At 37.1% G+C, this 23872-nt stretch overlaps 1 protein-coding gene across 10 annotated transcripts in view; it reads left to right on the top strand.

Moving 5' to 3' along the window:
- ADGRL2 (adhesion G protein-coupled receptor L2) overlaps positions 1–23872 on the top strand; it is a 228451-nt gene that overhangs the window by 188851 nt on the left and 15728 nt on the right. For all 10 annotated transcript variants that reach the window (XM_036757032.1, XM_036757027.1, XM_036757025.1 and 7 more), the window contains 6 exons: positions 2307–2429; positions 2706–2911; positions 4258–4431; positions 5547–5756; positions 6783–7003; positions 8358–8424. In XM_036757032.1, coding sequence (XP_036612927.1) covers positions 2307–2429; positions 2706–2911; positions 4258–4431; positions 5547–5756; positions 6783–7003; positions 8358–8424 — 1001 coding nt within the window. The remainder of the gene's footprint in view (positions 1–2306; positions 2430–2705; positions 2912–4257; positions 4432–5546; positions 5757–6782; positions 7004–8357; positions 8425–23872) is intronic.

Here is a 23872-nt window from a genome sequence, read left to right as displayed (position 1 = left end):
GGGCATTCCAGGCATCGAGGACACAGCTATTGAGAAAACTCTTGGCATCGTAAGATGGAGGGACACCATTGTCACTGGATCAGGGGATGGGGTGGAGTGGGATGATGGTGGTGGGGTCAGGTCCTCTCTGATCAGTCTGTTTTGAGATCGCTGGCAGAGCTTTTATGCTTCCTTTCTCATTCTCTGTGTTCTGATCAGGTGAGAAACAGTTTAGAGAAAGAAGCAAAATACACCCCTGTTGTTGCCTGATTTGTGCTGGTCTTCATTGTGTCAAAGCTGTTCATATGAAGTGTTTCAACTGTGCTTTCTCTGGACCCTCATTCTCTACCCCCCAAAAAAAGAAAAAAAATCTTATTGAGGTGATGTTCCTCCATAACAAAATTCTATGAGTCCTCTGAGTTCATCCTCTTTTTGAAAAAGTCAGTCAGGTACAGGTAGTAACAGTCCACCTGCCTTTCAAGGGAGAATGTAAAGGAGAATCTGTAAATCACACACCCCTTTCCTCATTGACCAGGATCTGCCACTTTCAGAATGGGCAAAGCCATCTTTACCCCACTCTTTGCAACACAAAGAAAGGAATCTATTTGCCTAGAGATAGTCATATGAATATAATTTTCAAATTGTATATACAGCTGTATGAAAACAGAGCCTAGCATAGCTTGAATGAGAGACTTGGCTTATAAATATACAAGGTGGGGAGAGGACAGAAATCGAGCATTCTACACCTCCACTCCCTTTCTGGCAAATATGCCTGCTAAGGTAAGGGGGCATGCAGATGTAGGGAGGTCTCTTCAGTTTTCTACCTGTTCCATCATTTCTGTCTTTCGTGGTCAAGAGAGTAAAGTTTGTATTTGATTCTCTTTCTGTGTCTTGTGAAAAAGCACTGTCTCCAGGGAATTGACCCATCATCTCAATGGAAAGCATCACACCGCCCCCCACCCCCACCCCTAACCACTTAGGGGACTTCTCTCTGGGCTAATGTCTTCATAAACTTACATGTACATTTTATGTATTTGTAAAAATAGAAAAACACAATTATTTAGATGGGTTTAACATAGTTACCATGACATTTTGCCTCTTTCTACTATATAAAGATCAGTTGTTTCTATTTTGTCATTGTAATAAATACAATAATATTTTTTCTCTGAATAGATATTAATACAAAATGGCTTTGTCAGCAAGCTACTCCTTTTAAGCAAAAAAAAAAAATCAGCATGAAATTTTGAGCTTTAGTAATAAAATTTCTTTTAGTACAGAATGTTAAAAGTTATATATTTGTGTTGAGGATTATGATGATTGTCATATTTTCTTAGGCAAAAAAATTTTACATTTAATTTAATTGACTCCATTGGTCATGTAAAGGCCCAGAGTAATCTCTGTATTTAAACTTCTCATTTGTGTACACTTGCTCGGTCAGTGGAAGTGTTTGTGTTTCTTCTTAAGATTAGAAAAAACACAAAGACAGAGGAGTTGAGACTTGTGACTGTCTGGATTAAGAGTTATGTGTATGTGTAGAAATAAATGCCAGGCTTAGCCTAATGCAAAGAAACCTGTTGATAAAAATTTTGTGCTGATCTGAGTAATTTGAGAAATAAAGAGATCCCAGTTTTACATAGTTATCCTACATGATCTTAACTCTGCACATGTATGTGGACCCAATTTTATATACAGAATAAGTGCATCCATTTGGTCTTTGAGAAGCATTTTTTAGGATTGACAGTGAAGCAAAGAGTGTAAAAATGAGGTTTCAAGATCTTTCCATCCCCAGTTTGCTCTAGTGATTTAAATGTAAACTTCACCACATGTCAGATAAGTTATAGTCAGAAATTCCTCCCATATATGGGCTAGATCAGTTGGCTTACCAGGATTAGTGCTCAAATTCTGTTAATCCTTTGAAAATATTGTAATCCACTGAAAATCATTATGCAGAGCTTCAATAAATTGATACCATCAGAAGATACAAAAATGGTAAAAATCTTAAATTGTCATTTAGGAGTCATTCTGTGGGCCACAGTGTATATAGAATTTTCTTGGAGTATGAGGATTCTATTCCATGGTGAACTTGTTGAAAAAATAAACAGTGTGTATATGTATATGTATGTATATATATGTGTGTGTGTGTGTGTGTGTCTATGTGTGTGTATATATATATATGTGTATATATATGTATATATGTGTGTGTATGTATTTATGAATGTATTTTGCATATAGAAACACTACTCAGGAAAATTTTGCCTGTTTTTTGACCCTCAAAAATATGTTTAATTCATTTTCTCCATCCTTCTTTGTTTGTCTGACTGAACCAGTTTTGGAAGTTGCTGTGGTCAGTACTGAAGGTCAGGTACAAGACTTGAAATTTCCTCAGGGCAACAAAGGATCCAGTTCAATCCAACTTTCTGCAAATACTGTCAAACAGAACAGCAGGAATGGTAAGGCTAAACATAAAATGATGGGACTTTGCACTTATGCTCCATATTCAGACCACACGTTCTCGACTTCTTTGTTCTTAAACTTCTGATTAACTGGACTCTTGCTGTATTAAAAAAAATTAGCTAAATTTTTTAAACGATGATTTGGACTCGACTTGGGACCAAGTCCAAAATGATACCTTTCTTCCATTTTGTCACTATTAATATTCTGTCTCACTGCTAGAGACCTGGTATAAGCATTGTTCCTGTGAAATCAGATTGTTTTCTGCTTTACAGGGCTTGCAAAGTTGGTCTTCATCATTTACAAGAGTTTGGGACAGTTCCTTAGTACCGAAAATGCAACTATAAAACTGGGGGGTGACTTTGCTGGCCGTAACAGTACCATCGCGGTGAATTCCCACGTCATTTCAGCCTCGCTCAATAAGGAGTCCAGCCGTGTCTACCTGACTGACCCTGTGCTTTTTACCCTGGAACACATTGATGTGAGTTACTCTAATGAATTAATGGGAAGGTCATCAAACCTAGCAAGAGAAGGGAGCAATGTTGGGGTGGGGGGGGGGAAGAGGAGGAGGAACACCTTTCCATTTGAATTTTAAATGTTGGACTAGGTCAGAGACACAAGTTTATTTAAGTCTATGAACATAAAATTAAATGAGCCTGGTTCAGTGATTATTAGAACTTAAGTGTATTCTTAATGAAAGCTAATTCAGTAATCAACATGAAAATGTAAATGACTCTAATTTGTTTCAGATTGAAAATTAACTCTTACCTTAACAGCAGGATAGCAGAATATCAACTCTTATGGCTTTGCCTGTTTAGTGTGGCAAGTTTAAATGTCAGTGAAAGCATTTAACCCCTGTTTTTTAATTCCAGGCTCTGCTTGGGAAAATGTTTACGAAGCACTGTGAATTAAAAGGTGAAGCAGGGCGAGGAAATGCAGTTTCTCTGCTGTGTCTTGAGTTTACGGCAAACCTCCATCCTAGCTATTAAGTTGCTAGTTAATTGACTGCGCTATGTTAGAAGATTGTCTGCAGTCTGTTTAGGCTTCCTTGTTATAAGCTGAGAGAATCAGTTCCCTCACACAGCCAAGTGGATCACCCGAATTGGCACAGGAAAATAAATGTGTGAGGTTACTTCTCTCTCTCTCTCTCTCTCTCTCTCTCTCTCTCTCTCTCTCTCTCTCTCTCTCTCTCTCTCTGTCTCTCTCTCTCTCTCTCTGTCTCTCTCTCTCTCTCTGTCTCTCTCTCGCTCTGTCTCTCTCTCTCTGTCTCTCTCTCTCTCTCTCTCTGTCTCTGTCTCTCTCTCTCTCTCTCTGTCTCTCTCTCTCTCTCTCTCTCTCCTCCTAGCGATTTCAGCGGATTTGCCTGGAGAGGAGCTTTAAGGAGTTGGCTGTGTCATTCACACATTGCTGCTTACGTAGTCCTCATACAGAGCTGACCCAAAATGAGGGGAAAAGGAGAAATGGATTCTAAAACACTTGGTTCCTAGAGAGATCCCTTAGAATATAGTCATAGCTCTAATTTTGTCAGAAAGGGAAAAATGACTCTTAATGTGCCATCAGTATGTAAAATCATAAGATGGAAATTGTAATTGTCTAAAATGGGTCTTTGGTAATTTAGAGTACACTTTACAGTGTTTCGGATTATAAAGTCCCTTTTAAGCTAGATGCCTGCCTTGTACAACACAGTCCACAATTTTGCTGATGAAAAACTTTATAGTCCGAAACATGCAAAGTTTAATCTAAATTACCTTTTACACATATTAAACAATTGTTATAGCCATCTTAGAGTGTAAAATCCTAATTTTATCTTGTCATTTTATTTCCCAGCCTGACAATTATTTCAATGCAAACTGCTCCTTCTGGAACTACTCCGAACGAACAATGATGGGATATTGGTCTACCCAGGGCTGCAAGCTGGTTGACACTAATAAAACTCACACAACGTGCGCGTGCAGCCACCTAACCAATTTTGCTATTCTCATGGCCCACAGGGAAATTGCAGTAAGTATTTGCACTTCTAATGAGTATTGGGAATGTCTCCAGAGATTCCACCCAGCTTGAGAAATAAGTCCATTCTTTGGGTGCTCATTGTGAGTGAAAATGAAACCAACTAGGGGGACCTTCCGGAAGTCCCCGTAGTGCCCTTCCTTGGCCGTATATTTGCTGTACGTTCTCGGAGGCATCTGCCTTTATATATTTCTTTCTGTTCTAGCCTTAGCTTTCTTTTCTTCCCCCTAGTGCATTCTTTTCTAAGATTACATTCTTTTTCTCAAATTACACCCGGGTGGAACCACGTTGCACCACATATCCCTCTCTGTTTCCTAATACTCTGCCGCTGTGTAATTACATGCCTAGTACAAGGTAAGAGGTGATGAAAAAAATGAATGTGTTTTAACATTCTTCCTTGTGCCTGAGTGGGAACAGAACACAGAAATCCAGGCACTTCTACGGAGGCCTGGAGGGTATCAGCTAGACCTTTTGTGGGTGCTGAGCAGCCAGGGTGGATAGGTAATGAGTGATACAAGGAATAATTAATAAAATACAAGATAATGACACAAAGGAGCAAGAATTCCTTTAAAGCTTTGCCTATTTCCGAGTCTGAAAAACTGGGAGACGATCAGGCTTTTATCCTAATTCTCTCAGGCTTGGCAGTTTCCAAAAATGCGTATCATCCTGATAGGCCTTCTCTATTCTGTCCAGTAACATTTCCAAATTAAATTTTCCTCTTCTCAACAATACTTTTGATATTAAAAATAATGTAAGACAAGAGGAATGTATTGTTATGTGATCACAAATTCTTTTGTCGTATGGAGACCTGTTCTTATACCTGTATGCAACCCAGGGTAAGATCACATGATCTCCGTCTCAGTTTTCTCATCTGTAAAACGGGGATAATAATAGCACCCACTTTGCAAGATTCTTGTGAGGATCAGAGGTGAGATAATATATGTACACACCACCCTGTCATTCTGACTTCAGTTAAGCTCAGGTCTAGAAGATAACGTTCTGACAGGCTTTTTCTGTTTGGACATACATGAAATAAGAAACGTTCCAGCTTCAGCTTCTCTCACTAGAAGTACAGCCCTTTTAATGCTCCCCGTCTCACTCTCTTGCAGTACAAAGATGGAGTTCATGAGTTACTCCTCACCGTCATCACCTGGGTGGGCATCGTCATTTCCCTTGTGTGCCTAGCCATCTGCATCTTCACGTTCTGCTTCTTCCGCGGTCTACAGAGTGATCGTAACACTATTCACAAGAATCTCTGCATCAATCTCTTTATCGCCGAATTCATTTTCCTAATAGGCATTGATAAGACTGAATACACGGTACGCTACCCCTGTGCCTATTGATCATCATTTTCACAAAATGACTTTTTGATTTTGATTTTGATGTGAATTTAAATACGACATTGCCCCCAAGCTATCAACCCACACCGCATGTCTGATGGGGGAACAATAGGAGGAAAGTTTGACATAGATCAAGACAGACAAGTTAATGATATTTTCATGCGTTGAAAGTATCAGCCCATCCTGCCCCTTTCTCCCCTATTTGAGAAACATACTTTGTTATTAAGTCAGATGATTTGAACAGGACAGATTTGGTTAGTCCAGAAATAAGAAGAGATCTTCTTTCACAAGCTCTTGCCTTCTTTGCATCAAAGACTCTATCCAGGGATGATTCCTGGAGGTTTACCTGTCACTGTGGAATCTGTGACACAGCCTGAATTTTAAAATGTGGTGGTTATTTCATTGTGTCTTCACCTAGACAAAGGTGAAACTAAGTTGGTTACACATCTGACAGGTGAACTTCCTCATATAGTAAAGGCTGAGGTATTTGTCATTTAAAGCAGATAGAGAGACTCCTGGCTGCTGCACAGAATTTTAACCAGAAGCTATAAATAATATATTTGGAACCAACTGTTCTATCTAGCCTCATGGACCAAATCCACTACAAACTTGTCCTTGCAGAATTGTCAAGATTTTTCATAGTGTTAACAACATGCCACCATTGTAATTAAAGGATTACAACGTCAGTGAGTAGCCTGTTCCATTAAATAATGTGCTGTAACTTTTACTACAGTATCAAAAAAAAAAGAAAAATGAGCACCATATGAAGTCACCACAAGTTCCAACACTGTATTAAAATTTCAGTAATATTATTCACTTATGGCTTTGAAAATATCAGGACCCCATGAATAGAACTTCATAGTCAATCATAGCATTTTTGCCTATTTGTTTGCAGTAATGTGTAGTGTTGCCTAATTTTTAAGAATAAAATGGTGAGGTTTCCCAGCTAATCTTATCCATTTTCGAGGCAAGGTGCTGCCGTTGACACTTGTCCTTTCTTTGCAGATCGCATGCCCAATATTTGCTGGCCTCTTACACTTTTTCTTCCTGGCTGCCTTTGCTTGGATGTGCCTAGAAGGTGTACAGCTCTATCTAATGCTTGTAGAAGTATTTGAGAGTGAATATTCAAGGAAGAAGTACTACTATGTTGCTGGCTACCTCCTTCCTGCCACTGTAGTTGGCGTCTCAGCAGCCATTGACTACAAGAGCTATGGAACAGAGAAGGCGTGAGTAATTGAAAGCGACCTGAGTGTTTTTCAAGTGAATAATTTTTTTACAGCCTGTTAGCTGTCACTGAGGGTCCCTGACAGACTAAAATAGCATCTGAAAGCTTTATTGGGAAGAGAATGGCCATGCCGTACACAGATTACAATCAAGTCTTTTGTAATTTTCTAGGTTCAGAGAATTTCCACTCTGGGAGAGGCAGATTCTAAATGATGGTCTTTCTTTTTAACACAAAAGATTGACCTGAAACAAATTGAAAAAGTAAATAACTTTTTGGTCTAAAACGGATATTAAGTAAAAATTCTTTTTTAGGTTAAAGTGTCTGACAGGCTTAACCGCTCAGTTTTAAGCTAATGCGTCATTAGTTCCCTTTGTTCTGCTGCCCCTCTGGCTAACTCTCACACTGAATGATGATAGAAGAACATTCTATCCCATATGATGTTTTGCTTTGATAATATTTTGTCAGGCAGTTTGAACAGGATTAAAATTAGCCACTGCCTTTTATTTATAAAAAATAGAGATATTTATAGAAAGTGACAGAAGGTAGACGTAGACATGTTTCCAAGGATTTGAGTTGCTAGAGGCATGAATTTGCCTCCCTATACTGTTTACTTTCTCCTTTGATAAAATTAGTTGCATTATAGAAAGATGCTAAGGACTACAAGAGAGCTGCTTGATTTTGCAAATGATGAAAGACAAACAAAAACGGTTCAGTAGAAAGGCAGCAGCAGTATTGGGGAGCAGGAAGTAAAATCATCTCTGCCTCTTCAACTTGGATACCATACGCGTGGAGTGCTTTTCCCTTCGGTCCCCTTCCCTTCCCAATTGAGTCATTTTATTTATGTCATACTGTTTTGCAACAGAACATGACATCTGAGCATTTTCTGTCTGTTCTGTTCCGTGGGGATAAGCACTTTACTTGAGATAGATAAAGATAAAAGGCAAATTTTGAAGATTACACGGGGAAGTTGAGAAATATCAAATGGGTTTTTGATGTTGAAGTTCATAGCTCTTTTAGTAAAGCCTGAAATCTTAAAGTGGACAGAGGGCTTTCTTTTGTAGTTCCTGTTGTTCTGTTTTCCCCAATAATGGGGAAATTATTCTGGCATTATCATACCAGGAAAGGAATCAGCCTTAGCAGAAGCTCAGCAAGTATTTAAAATACTCCTCACTCAATAAAATGCTTTGTTAGGCAGGAAAAAAAGGCTACATTTTTGTGATCATCGTTGCTTACTCTGTATTTACTTTACAAAGTCACATCTAGAAATAGCGTGTAGAGTTTCAAAATAACATTTTGTTGTTTGAAATATTTGAGGAGCCAAAGAAACACTGCGTAACTCATGTTTTCTCTTTCAGTTGCTGGCTTCACGTAGATAACTCTTTTATCTGGAGCTTCATTGGGCCTGTTACCTTTATTATTATGGTAAGGATGCTTTTCTCATCCACCTCCTCCCCTCCAACCCTTCTCTCCTTCTTGCTATAGTAATGATGTTTTCTGTACAAATGTGATTTATGTTGAATCATTAATTCATTATCAGACACAGTTTTAACAGTTTTTAATTTTGTGCATCTGTGGTGTATGCTTTTTAAAACAAATATGTGTCATCATTGTATTCCACATATTCAAATAGCTACTAAATTTCCCTGTGTTTGAAAAGTATTCTGCCTGTGTACTTCCATCCTTTTTTCCAACTCTGTCTTGGTATTAGAAGAATACACTAATCTAATAAACGCATACACACATGCAAATACATATGAATGTATTCATGTGTGTATATATATATGTATATATATGTATGTATGTGTGTGTATATATATATATGCATATACGTGTATGAAGTATGCCATCAGAGCCATTTGGGTCAATATGGCACATATGGAAACTAATTTTGTTACAGAACAGAACAAGCCAAGTACACATTTTAATTAGTCTTTTGGCCAAAGAGAACACTTTTAGGATTGCTTCTTCCCTGCCCTCCTTATTTTGTGTTGAGAAAATGTTTGCAGATCCCTTGAACTCTTACACCATCACCGTTGCAAATACTGCTGCGCCAAAATAGCAGACTTTCAGAGAAAAAAGGGTAAATATCGTATTTGTGTTTCCCATTTATGTTGGAGCTTTTAAATTCAATTGGTTTCTCTAGATGAACATCTTTAGTGTCAGTTTCCTTCTGAGTGCAAAAGGAGATTATGAAAAAGGGTTAAGAATACTTCATAAAATACTTATTATAAGACAAAAAATACACATTTTGCATACAGAATAATTTCTGAATAAATTAGTAAAACATTTACTTTTCACATTTTTTAGAGGGGTGAAGAGGAAGGATAATATTTATCTTGAAAAAAATCTGCGTTTTTAAGTCATTTTATATATGGAATCAAATGAAGTTAAAGTTGTTTCATACTTTTAAAACTGTATATTTTTATATTCTTTATCTAACTTTTGACTAATAAGAAAACTTTTTTTAAACTTCCTCCTTTTATTCAGTCCATATTCGGAAAGAGACAAAAATTGGCAAAGATATATAAGCAAACTATCTCAATTTGTCTATTTGAATTTTAGATTTTATCTCTATGTTTGGCATTGTGTAGATTTAGTCTATATTTAGTAGTATAAAAAGAAATGAAAATTATTTTGAATATTTTTAATTTAGGGAAGGTAGTATATTGGGAGTTGTGAGTGATGTAGAAACAAAATATATTAATAAAATTGTTTGTTTTAATGTTGTTCTAATTGTTTGTTTAATGATAGGGGGCATTGGTTGCATGATCTCCAAGGTACTAAACCCTGTGATTCCTGTTTATAAGAGGGGGAAACTGAGTCTCAGGGAGGTTTAATTATCTGCCTAGTCAGACAGTTAAATGTCATGGCAGAATCACTGATTAAAAAGAAAAACAAAACTGAGTTAACTTTGTCAGATATCAAGCTATGTGAATATCTAATTCTCTTACAAGAGGAAAAAATCAGATAAATTATATCTTAGGGAGTCATTTCTCTGGGCCAAGTTTAAAATAGTATTTTTCTTGAACGGCATAACAGCATTAAAGTTAGGTCTTTTCTTTTCTGAAATTAATTTAATTTGGTATAATTTTTCAAAATTCCTTGGAGTAGAAGTCAGGAGCCTGATTTGCCCCTAATGTCACGTACACTCTTGAGAAGTTGACTTTGTATCTCTGGCCCTCCATTTTCTCATCTGTAAAAAAGAGGAAGTTATTCTATGTTACCTAGGAAGTTTAATGATGCCATAATTCTACAGTAAAATGAAAATAATCTCAGGCAAAAAATAAAATGGTTTGGAGTCATGAATGTTTTAATTAAAATATGTTACCATTGAATAATAGAACAAATAAAATATAACATTAAAACTGACTTCATTTAATTAGTGTATATCCTTACAAAATCATAGAATTGAAAACTGAAAGGGACCTTAGCTACCACCATCTAGTCCATTCTGTACCAGAAGAAGAATCTATACTGCAACACAGAAGTATAGTCATTAAGATATATTTTATACATATACTTTTAAGCTAAAGAATCACATGCCATAACATGTTCTTAACTGTACGTCTGTGTGTGTGTATGTGTGTGTGTGTGTGTGTGTGTGTGTGAGTGTGTATTCAATTGGAAAAATATATTAGCACTTTGAAGGACACTTGAGACTATATCTGGGATTTTCAGAATTTTCTAATCAATGGTATACTTCACATCAGAGATGTCGAACACTCCTCTGGCCAATGGACAACATACCCTAGTTGGGCCAGAACCATATTAAAATGTAACTGAAAATATTTAACAAAATGAATAAAACTCGCTTAGAATATGGATAATATTAATATGTGGTTTTCTAAGTCAGTCTGTCCCTACAAGGATCCTTATGTATGACTTAGTGACTCCTTCCCATTTGAGTTTTACACCTCACATATATTTAAAAAAGATATTAACAGAGGGCTCTCTGGCTAATACAGGCAAACCAAAGACCTTTCTTTCCTTTAAACAAAAGTAGTATCTAATATGATGCAATGACATCTGTAAACAATTTAAAACAAATATATGCTGTCATTGTATTCCACATATTCAAATAGCTACTAAATTTCCTTGTGTTTGAAAAGTATTCTCCTTGTGTACTTCCATCCTTTTTTCCAACTCTATCTTGGTATTAGAAGAATACGCTAATCTAATTAAAAACACATACATATCTCCTTTGTGTTTTTTTTAAACATCCTTAAACATACATACACAGAAGAAATTTTAGAATAAAACAAGCTATCTGGTCGTGTAGATGTCCTATTTCTACCTACTCCCCTCTTCCCCCCCCCCCCCCGCCAAAAAAACTACAAAGCTATTAACACATTATCTGGGGCTAGGCACTTAACTTCTAAGTCTCAGTTTCCTCATCTGTATGTAAAATGACAGAGTTGGTCTAGATGGTTTCTGAGGTTCCTTCCAGCCCTAGATTGATGCTAAATAGTCTGTTCCCAAAAATTGAATTAATAAAATGCCTTCATACAGAAAAAGGATTATATGAAGTTAATGAACATTATTTATTCACATATATTGTGCTGTGATTTTCTTTGCGTCTCTAACAATAAATACTTTTAGAACGCTTAAAAAAAATTTACTTTGGAGAGTTTGGCCGTAGGCATTGCTAAGGGCATTTATGTTCACACCTAACCAAGTCAGAGTAAGAATAGAGGTGAGGGACGTTTAATCATGTTGCCCATGTTCAGTTAAAGTCCACTATTATTTATTGGCCTTGTCATTATTATCCTTTAGCAAATCATTTTGACGGAGATGCGAAAGGCCTTTGGGAGCAGTATTACCAACTCCCCCCCCTCCCCCCCAAAAAATGTAACAGCAGGTAGCAATCACAGTACAGTTCCTGGGAGTAATTCTTGTCCTGCAATTGGTTTGTCCTCTAATCGTCCCAGAACAGAGCAAAACAGAGAGAAATACAGTACTGTAAATAGTATCTTGAGTATAAGTGGAGAGGATCCCTGTTCTACGGTAGCATATTCATCATTGGTGGCACACACAAAAAAATAGCTTAACAGCAGTAACCTGTAACCCATCACTTATTTATTTTTGTGCCATGGTACCGTGTTTGGTGTGATGCATCTCTTGCTTCTATAATGGGTGAGATTACCTTATAGAAAGTATCACCTACTTTCCTTCTCTCTGAGCTTACCCCATTCTACTTAGTCATGTTAAAATCAGTAAACGGTTTTAGATCATAAGGATCCTGTGAAGGAATGGAAGGCTCTGAAGAAGACAAACCTTCAGGCTTTTGCATTTCTATAGTATGATATGCCTATGGGCACCCAGGGTTATTATATCTATGAGAAAAGAGCATGTAAGTAATGAGCGATGGGAAACCATTAGTATGCCTGAAATGGTTTAATGAAAGCTTGGATCATGACACGTCAGGAGCTGTTCTTATCATTTGGACAGCTCCATCTGCATCTTTAATAATTAATTCAGTTCAGTAAGAGTTCAGCTCGCACACTCATTTAGAAGTCTTCTTCAGAGAACCCCTCTCTGGCTGCCAGTCCCAGGGAGAAATCGGCTTCTGCATGGCTACCAGCAAAGATCTGCAGATCCAAGCGCAGTTTGAGAGCTGCATTTGCCAGGTAGCAAAAGCTCGAGGGAGGACAAAAAGGGTCAGAGCATGTGTGGTTCAGCGAGGTTACTTCAGAGAGGTGTTCCTGTTCTCCTGTCTTATCATATCCATGTCAGCACTGCAGGCTGGGCATGGTGGATTTTAAGCTGCTGAGCTCCGGCATACGTGATTCAATTGAGCAGGCTGATGGCTAGAAAACAAACAGGGCTCTACTATAATCTCTGGTCAGAAGAGCCCCTGGTCTTTTGACTCCTTAGTAACCCTCTGTTCACGCACGCTTACTGTGGGTAAAAAGAGGTAGAACCAGCCAGCCAGTCAGTAGGGAAGCTTGATCCTTATGGAGAGTTCTAATAAATTATGCTGGCAGAGGTTATTTCAACAATAATTTATGAAATTACAGGATTTCCTGAGGTTGCTGAGAGGTTCTTTTCATTAAAATATGGGGAAAATATTTCTTCTTCCTGACTTTCTCTACTTAGGTCCATGTAGTTCCATTCAGATAGATATGCAATCTATTTTTCAGATGTTTGCATGTTGATAGAATATGAACATATGTGGATAGTTGAAATCTATCCATGATTATGGTCAAGATTATTAACTCACTAATCTCCAAAGTTAACCAAGCAGGTAGCTAAAAAAAATAAAATACCATGATATGTGGGATCACTGGCTAAAGTAAAGGTCCCTCTTCCAGTAAAGGGATGAGATGGATAAGGGGTCACAAACAAGCAGACCCGAACATCTAGAATGAGTAGGACAAGCTGCTTGAGACAAAAGGCATAATTAACTCTTATGAGTGGGGAAGGGATATATTTTGGACCCTAACCCACTGAAATACATACTTCTAATTTACAAGAACATTTATTTTCCCAGAAACATACATACATATCATTAGCCTGAAAATGCACAAGTGTTTTTGTAAGATTTGCATGTGTATGCGTATGTTCTATTAATGAAATTATGGCTTTAAAGAAACAAGTGATTATAAGTAGTAAATAACTTGAAATAGCACTGACTTAAGTAGTTTTTGTTTGCTAAGGAATCAGGGGAGTTTTTCAGGTAACAGATTTGTTTTAAACCTTCCCTTCTACTCTTCTCCCTATTCCCAGCCTTCAGTAATATGAATGAATTAAAGTCAAGTCCTACATGAGGATCAGCTAGAGTAGCTAGAGGGCTTTGGAGTTAAAAAAGACTTGGGCTTCTTTCTCCAACACATACTCTATGTGTGAACCTGGCCAACTCACTTAAACTCTTAGTTAAATCTGAATAGCTGTAGAGTATTTCTAGATTAGCTGCTCCCTATACTGATGAAAAGAGAGATCTGGCCATTTTCCTCCCCACCTGAACCCCTAAAGAAAAAGGGAAAGGCAGCATACTGATTCATTACAAACAAAATGCTATACTGTTGCTCATCATTATCTATACAAGTTGTCCTTTTGAATCTTTAAACAGAAAAGGTAGAGAATTGGGGCTTTACCTGGAAATGTTTTTAAATAGTTATTTGAAGTTTTGACAGTTTAGGCTACCCTTCCCTTTAATGAAAACTGTGTGTTTGATACATTCTCTTCTCCTACTCCCTTCCTCCTTTCCTCCTTTTCAGTCTGAGGGAACAATCCATTTTAGCTCTTTGATGTGTTTCCAAGATAGGGAGGGATTTGGAGCAGAATGAGGAAAGTAAATCTTTGATAATTCCTGATAGGAATCGTTTGACCACTTGTACTTTCTATATTCTAAAAACAACAGCGACGACAATCATGACAATATTAACCACTTCTTGTAGAATGTTGATCCTGATTCATCTCACAAAGCCTGTATCTGCTATATCTTTCTCACAGTTCTGTTTCTTTGCACTCTTGGGTTGGTACATTTGATTTTTATTAGATATAATCATTTGTATTCTTGGAAGTCAAACTAAAAAAAAAAAGAGCTGGAAGACAGACATCAAAATAAGGGAGAAAGAGTAGTCTGAAGGGGTCGAGTTCTTAAATTTTTTTCTTTTCTGTGCCATGGAGCCCATTGGCAGTCTGATAAAACCTGTAGATTCTTTCTGAAAATAACTTTTTAAAATAATTGACAGTTGAAGTGGTGTTAAATTTCAGTTAGATATCAATAAAAATAAAGATTAATTTTTTTCCCTGTCCAAGTCCAAGACCTTCCCTGAAATCTCTCTATGGGCCCCTTGCGTGTCTGTGGACTCACTAGTTAAGAATCCCTAGTCTAATGGAAAGAAAACCAGTAATAGCTGTGGTTTTTGTTTATTTTTAAACTCCAAACATTGGAGCATGGGAAATAAAACACACATCCAAAGTTTGGTACTGTTTGTTTTTTTTTTTTTTCTAACAGAATTTTCTTACCATTTTTGAAGTGCTAGTGACAGAGGTGTGGAACCAGGAAAAATAAAATTAGAGAGTCTAGGAGGAGGAAATAAAGGGGGGAATAAAAATGGATAAGACAAACTAGATCTGTACAACTCTGATTTTGCTACTGTTTTTCTGCTAGGGAGAATAGTCTTCGGGCTGTAAAGGACAGGAGTGAAGTGGCTAATGAATCTCTAGGAATAAGGGAGTACCTATTTATACTCGAAGAGTTCGAGTTCTCCAACCCAAATAAACTTCACCAGTGGGGACCAGCTGGTGGAGATGACTGCCAAGCCATGGTTAGTGGTAGAAAGATAATTGACTCGTGTCTTGATAATCATAACCACCAATTTTGGAGAATAGCAGGGCTCTTTCAGTACTACAGAAGAACAAAGGTTGCCTTGATTTTCAAACAGGAAGAGAGAGGAGTCGGAAATCTTGAAGTCAGTCTTATCTTGACTTAATTAAGTTCCTGGCAGAATTCTGTAGTGTATGGCGAGATGGAAAGTTAGTAAACATGGAGAAAAAAAATGATCAAAAGAACTTCGCATGACTTCATCCAGACCAGATTATGCCAGACTAATAATGAACAATAATAGCTGGCTTTAAGGTTTGTAAAGCACCTTCACTTATATTACTTACTTTGACCCTTATAGCCCTGTTAAAGAGGTCTGTTATTATCCCTGTTTTACAGATAAGAAAGCCAAGGTGGAAAGGTTAAGTGACTTGCCCAGGATCACATAGCTAGTGACTATCAGAGCTGAAATTTGAACTCAGGTCTCCTAACTGCTAGTCCAGAACTCTATCACATCATTTTTATTTTACTAGATCAGTGGATTGGAGGATACTGTTCATATAGTTTGCCAGTATTTTGGTAAAGTATCTTCTAAGCTTTGATATTGTAATTCAGTGGCCAGACTCAAAAAGTATTCATTAATGATTCGTGATAATTGGAAGAAAGTTTCTACTGGACTGGCCACAGGATCTGTTCTTGCCTCTGGGGTGCTTAGTGTTTTTATCAATGACTTGGATAAAGGGAAATGATAGATAGCATGATGATCAAATCTGCAAATAAAACCAATCTGGGAAGGACTGTTAATGTATCTGATGATAAGATCTAGAAAGAAGTCGTCAGCCTTGTTCTTCATGCAGAATTGAACATGATGGAAGTAAAAAGAAATGGATGTACAGTCTTGAGACAGCACAATGTCATAGAGAGGTGACCTTGGAAACAAGAAAAGCTCCATGATGCATATTGGCTGTGTCATCCTAGGCAAGTCACTAAACCTCTTCAGAGCTCTGGGCAACTCTCATTTTCAGTGTAGATGCAGGTCTGCATTGCATTTGCTCCTGGGAAGTTCCCTATATTAATGAAATTACAAGTCTAGTATGCCTTTGGTCTTAAATTGGATTAAAAATCATTTAACCGGAGCAAGAGTCAGGAGGTATGGCCAGAAATCAGTTTGTCTAAAGAAAGATCTGGGCTTTTGTATGGCATTGAAAGCTTAACATGGGTCAACAGCATACTATGGCAGCCAAAAAAGCCAGTACAATTTTGGATTGAATTCAGAAGAGAATGGTTTCCAGGACTACTTAGGCAGTACTTGATGTTAACTCTGCTTTGGTCAAACAACTTTTGGAACATTATATTCAGTCTTGTGCAGCATTGTACCGCAGCATGGAAAAGATGTCGAATAGGACGGGGAGTCAGAGGCTGTGGGTTTGAATTCAGTTGTGCCACTTATTACCTGTGTGACATTAGGAAGTTACTTCACCTCTCTACTCTTCAACCGTAAAATAATGTGGCTGGATGGAAAAACCTGGAAGGTTCATTTTAACTCTAAATCTATCATTCTATGATTACAAGAAGGTTGGTTAAGACCCTTGGGATTCTGGTATCTCTCGGTATTGTGCTTTTCCATGTTTAAATTTTACTTCTAATAAATTTTTATTGACATCTTTTTTTAACTATCACTTAACATTTCTTAGTGCATTCCTCCATATTCCTCTCTCAGAGAAACAACCCTTATAAAAGGTAACAGAAAGAAGGGAAAGGCAATTCAGCAAAACTAAACATTTATTAAGTATCTACTATGTTTCAGGCAACATGCTAAGCATATATAGAGAAGCAAAAGATATCCCCTGTGTTCGAGGATCTCAAGTCTCAGTTAAAGCCCACCTTCTGCAAGAATCTTTTCCTGACCTCCCCTTAATTCTCATGCCTTTCCTCTGTTGGTTTTCTTCATTTTATCCTATTTGTATGGTTTGTACTTAGTTTTCTGTGTGTTGATTCCCCCATCAGAATGTGAACTACTTTAGTAGAAAAAGTCTTTCGCCTTTCTCTGTATCCCCAGCACTTAGCACAGTGTCTGGCACATAGTAGGTGCTTAATAAATATTTCTTGACCAACCGACTAACTAAAGACTCATTCTGTTTTCTAGGAAAAATTCCTCATTTTTATTGTTAAAATTAAATGTTACCTTCAGGGATACTCAGTTTGTCATTCAGATCTGCTCTTTTAAACACTATGCATATTTAGTCCATTTCATTTTTCGTTGTATGTTAAATTGTATTATTTTCCACATCTTTTCAAATTATAGGTATATTCTTCTTCAGTCTCTAGTTTTTCTTGTTCCATGAAGACAAGAATGATGCACAGTGTCCTGCCTGATTGGGCTTTTACAAAATGGCATTATTATTGCCAAATTTTGTGCTCCCTGCTTCTTCAAGAACAATAAAATCATGTAGTTTGAGTTATAGTCAACCTTACTGATCATTTAGTTACATTCCATCATTATGTAATAGATGATGAAAATTAAGGCTGTTTTTTTTTTCAACCAAACTTTATTTTAAATCAAAAAATCTTCACTTTATCTCCTTAAAATAACTAGTCCTGTTTCTAGAAGTGTTTCATATTTCCAGTTTATAGAAAATACATTAGAGAGTATTTTACCAGTGGGATCACCAAATTACCATTCTGTCTCAACAAATAAGCCATTTAAATTTAAGCTTTTTAAGGACAAGGTCTGCCCTGGCACCTAGCACAATGTCCTTCACACAGTAGGCGTATAAGAAATGTAGGTATGGTGTATATATAGTATAGTAAGTATATAATAAATGCTGATCAGATAAGATTGAAATGGAAATATTCCAATCATTAAGTGGCAAGAAAGCATTTCCATCCACCTAGAAGGAATCCAGGGTAAAATATCATTCTACTCTCAATAGTATGACAGGGAAAGTATAGCAGGCAACAGTTGAGGAACTTGAAAGGAAGAATGAAAGAAATGATCCAGAGTAGTGTTTCAGCTTAGCTTCCTGAGCTGATCATGTCTGGAATGCTAGAGCGTCCTGGCAGTTGGCAAACCAGGCAGCAGTCACAAATGAAGTGACCCTTTCTAAAACAGCATCTATTTCTTTACATCAGAAGCTACAAAACATAGCAGCTCTTCCTGCAAACCAAAGGAATCTATGGGTGCATGTATACATTTTGCTTATTTTTTGTCCCATTCCAAGGCACCTGCAATTTTAACTCCTACCCCTTCTTTATAGCTTAGTTCAAGTGCTGTTCCTTCCATTAAGCTTTACTTGATCTTTCCCTAAGGTGGGTACACACCAAATTAACTTCTTTACATTCCACTATATTTGCTATTCAAAAGTAATAATGATAACAAGAGCTTCTCTTTAAACAGTGCTTTAAGGTTTGCAAAGTGCCTTAAATATAGCCTGCTAAGGACCTTAGCTTTCAAAGGCCAAGGTCTTCCACTGCATCCTGGGCCATCTCCAGTCATCCTGATGTGTATCTGGCCACTAGACCCAGATGGCACAGGAGGACAAAGTGAGACTGGTGAATTTACACAGCCCTCCCTCACTTAAATCCAATTCACTTGCATGTCATGGCGTCACCTCCATGATATCATGGTACTCTTTGAGATCAAAGGAGAAGCCACAATAACACCATATCCTGGACGTATGAGTTCATTGGCATGGGTGAGGAAGCTCCCCCTGCCTGTAGGGATTGGGACCTTCTCTGAAATTTGTAGTCTTAAAGTGTTTCCTAAGGCACTGATAGGTCAGCACAGATCTGTTTATGCTGAGCCATCCAGTATGTGTCAGAGGTGGGATTTGAACCCAAGGCTTCCTGGCTTGGAGGTCAGTTCTCTATACAGTTCACAAGGCAGCTTCTTGAATTTGGTTTTCACAACAACACTGGGAGGTAGGTGCTGTTATGATCCCTGTTTTACAGATGAGGAAACTGAGGTTGAGAAATGAGAAGGGACTTACCCAAGGTCACACTCTGAGTAAAGATTTGAGTCGAGATTTGAACTCTGGTCTTCTTGACCTCAAATCCATTGCTCTCCTTCTAGTATGAAATACCGCCGGACTGATTCTTCTTTTTGGGCAGCTCTACTCAAACCCTTTTTTCCTTTAGCCTCCTTTAAACAGGTGTTCTTCTTTACCTTCCCTCTTAACAATTTTATTCAGTATCTGGCTTCAGCAATCACCCATAAGACCGTTATTTTCAAGAGAACACTTTGAAATCCTTTAAATGCTATATAAATATTAATGTTTGCATTTTGATTTTCGGGTCTAAGTGTCCGATCTTAAGGTATCTCCCTGAGCTCTGTCCTCATGGGTATTTTAAACTGCCTATCAACAGGCTAGCCTTTTCCCTTTCCCCCTAATCCTTTTCCTTATTCTTACCTCCCTGTTTCTGCAACTGGTATTCCTATTTAACCCAGTCTCCCAAGTATGAACCCTTGGTGCTGTCTCTGCCTGTACTGTTGCTTCTTGCATCCAATTAAGACCCGCGTTGGCCATGACAGTCAAGAAGAGCCTGAACAAAGGGACCACTGAGATCCCTTCTAACTTAAACATTGTGTGATTCTTGGATATCTCTAAACTCTTTTCTCTCTCTTCTTTCCTTTATTTTCCCAGTGCCTCCTGCCAATATGGGCTTTCCTTGCTTGGTCCAATTTAATAGCTTTCTAAAAGATAGTCTCACCTTCCCTTTTCTCCAACCCACTTTCTATAATATTGCCAGGCTAATTTTTCCCATGTAGATGCAGTAACTAGTCATGTCATGCCATGCCATGCCTTTAATTCTCTGTCGACTCTAAATAGCCTATTAAGTAAAATTATCTCTCCTTTGATGGACTTTGAAAGCCTCCAACAATACAGCAACACCTTATCTCCATAGCCTTCTGTCATACTCCTCCTTTCCAGCTAAGTGATGCAGTGACTTGAATGGTGGGCTTAGAATCAGGAAAACTTGCGTTCTAATCCTTCCTCAGACACTCAACTCCTCCTTTTTCCTCAGTTTCTTTATCTTTAAAATGGGAAGAATGATAGCGCCTACTTCACGGATCAAATGAGACAACATCTATAGTGAGCACTTCATAAACCTTAGACAACTATCTAAATGCTATTATCATAAACCCACCTCTTTGCCTTTGTTTCTCTCTCCTCCCTTCTTGAAATCACCACCTTCTTTTTCCCATTCTTAATTCATACCTGCCCTTGAAAGACTGATTCAAGTGTTAGCTTTCTGTGAAGTCATACCTGATCTGTTTTTTTGGTAAAGATCTTTCCATCTTCTCACTATTTATAATAATAATAGTATTTATAGCACTTTAAGGTTTACAGAGGCCTTTGCATATGCTGATACATGAATGATATACATGTTCATTTTGTGTCTATCTCTCTCCCTCTTAGATCATAAACTCCATAAAGGCAAGGACAGTATTTAACCTTTATAATGATTTTTGTGGCTTCTCTTGTCCAGTGCCCACTGGGTTCTAATGTACTATTTACCTAATGAGTATTTAACTAAATATGAATAAACATCACTTTTTAACTGTGAATATGAAGAATAATTCACTTATCAGTGCCTCATATTTATATTTCAAATCCCACCTTCATGTTAATCATATTTATTGGATTATTTAGCTAAAATTAACTAAACTCAGCTTATATCTCTCAATTAATTTTTGATTTACCACTTTAATTTTTGCCTGCCTGAGAAAATCCTGCCCTACAGTTCTAAATGTCCTATGAACATATCAGATAATGCACGTCTCAGCTCTCTAAGTTTTAATGTGGTTTTATCTACTTGAAATCTTATCCATTGTGGGTAGAATCTCCTCTTCCACTGAGACATACACATTAATATGTGTAGATATGGATATAGATAAATATATCCAATCTGCCCCAGACTTGTTTCCCAACATTAACATGTCCCTTTTTTCTTTGTAACCTTCTCTTCACTTGCCATCACCTATGGTTCCTATAGTATTCAGATTATTTTGTTCTGTTAATAAGGGCTGGTTTAGGAAATTGTTTTCCTTGTATCATCAAGACCAAAAGGGGCAAAGATCAGACAAATGAAAGAAAGTACACTTTATGGAGGACAGCAATGTTTCACTCTTCCATTGGAGACATTGAAGACACCCTCAGACATCTTGATTTTTTTTCCTTGGTGGTGCAATGGAAAGATCAGTGCTTCTAGTTAAAAGTCAAAAGCCTCAGCATCATACGCCATCCCTGATACTTACTGTAAACAAAAGAACGTCCCTCAGTCTGTTTCCTCACCCATACATGAGGAGGTTAGCATAGATATCCTCTTGAAGTCCTTCCCATCTTTAAATCTGTGATCTTTATGGGGAAATCCCTTACTTATGCCTTCTTACTTTTAAAATTCATTTTCCAAACTTGTAATAATCTTAACTCCTTCAATCAGTTCAATATTCACCAGATATTTATCAAGCACTTACTAATATATACAAAATACATGAGGACTAAGGAAAACCTTCTTCAGTTTTCTTGACCTATCTGTAAAACCTACTTGAGCTCCAATCTTGTTTGCAAACTCATATAGTTAGATTTTTAGTTCCTAGTTTATTTCCATTTTACTGCAGCTTATATTACTTTTTTTTTTAAAACTAACTTGTCCTTTAACTGTGAGAAAACTGGAGGGACAGAATTAAGACAATCTGAGTTTGAATCTTGCCTCTGAAGCTCCATAGCTTTGCAATCTTTGGCATGCAAGTCAATTAACTTCTCTCTGACTCAGTTTCCTCATCTGAAAAAATGAGGATAATGATGATGCCTTAGGGTTAATGACATTTTAGGGTTATTGAGGGGAATAAATAAGATAACACGTATAAGCCTTAAAGCAATATATAAATATAAAGCAATACATAAATAACCATTAATAATAATAATAATTTTCCCCAAGTCATTTTTCCATGTTTTTGTATTGATGTCCACTTTTCCTCTAAGGTCTATACATTTCCTAGGCTGCCTAATATCTAAAAGTGTTTAAGAGAGAAACATAACCTTCTGTTTTCTTTAAGATAAACACCAAAATTATTGTGCCACCAATGTATTTATGGCTTAGAAATCTTTGAATATTAACACTCCAATTACACAAGTTGCAAGAAAACCTTGGGAGAGACAAGAAGAGATTGGGATGTCTCTGTACTTAGAGGTGGCCTCTCTGAACCCTTCAGACCAAATTAGAAAAGCTTGGGACATCCTGACATATGTTTACTATAGTTGTGAAAATCTGTAAAATGAGAAATATGGAATATATGGGTCAGCAGATAAAAGAATATCCTTATTATCTAATGGGCAGGGTTGTCTCTCCCCCCGCCCCAAGAATTTTTTAAATCATCTTCTTAGTAACTTTTATCTCAGACCTGATCATGATGGATAATTTAAGGTATCAACACAGTGTTATAATGCACAAATCTTAAATTCCTATTTGCCTTATGTGACTATCAGGAAATTTTAAATAAAAAAAAAAAACAACTGTGACTCAGGTTACATTTGGGGATATGATGCCAGAAGTCTAATCTCTCAGTTGTTAATATCTCAGAAATTGTGCACGTTCATTTTTAACCTCTCTTGGTATAACTCACCAGGGATAACTTTCTGAGAAGGAGTTCAGAGGAATAAATATTTTAACAAAGCTACTTTCAGAATAATCCAGTAATAAGGTTGCTGATTTTTTTTTTCATTTTTTGGCACGAATAAATATCTAAGGAATTAATTTAACAAAAAAAAACTTTATTTAAGAACCTCTTTTGTCTTTAAGTAATTAACAGTGGATGGGATGCTGTCTGCAGACATATGCAAACTATTCCCATTAACCTCATTTTCTCTCTTCAGAGGGAGTTCTCTATCTTGGGGCAGTACTATGGCACAGTCCTTAGAAAGCTAGGGGGATGGCGGGGGGGGGGGGGGCGGCGCAGAGAGCTCTCGTGGTTATAACTTTGACCCTGTTCCAAAATTAATCATTGGACCTTTAGAATTTAGAGTACCGACTTTACTTCAGTTTACTTAATCACAAAATGTTATAATAATATAGGCTTTTCTCATGCAGTTATTGTGAAGATTAGGTGTCAAAATGTTATTAACATTTATGAACAGTTGTCTTTAACTTGATAGCTTTGACTTATGTACTTAATCTTATTTCAAAACCATTTATAAATGTCAAATTGAATATGTATGTTCATATTTAATTCAATATATATGTATATATGCATATATATACATATGTATATATGTGTATATATATATATGTGTGTGTGTGTGTGTGTGTGTGTGTACAATTCTCTCTATACATATACATTATAGTAGATGGATGTGACCTATGGAGTCAGAAAGAGATATGGGTTCAGATCCAGCCTCTGCCACGTATTAGCTATGTGACTATGAGCAAACCACTTAACCTTGGAGGTACCACAATCAACTTTGATACTCTAAGTCAGGGCTGTCCAAAATGCGGCCCACCTACAAGCATAGAAATTTACATAAATTCTTTAGTAAAGGAAGCAGAGCTCTCACTAAAATGGCAAATGAAAATACGTTGTCTATTGTTTCAATAAAAATG

This window comes from Trichosurus vulpecula, chromosome 4 (assembly GCF_011100635.1).
Source record: "Trichosurus vulpecula isolate mTriVul1 chromosome 4, mTriVul1.pri, whole genome shotgun sequence".
NCBI classification, from domain to species: domain Eukaryota; kingdom Metazoa; phylum Chordata; class Mammalia; order Diprotodontia; family Phalangeridae; genus Trichosurus; species Trichosurus vulpecula.
This window is presented reverse-complemented; position numbering and strand designations above follow the sequence as displayed.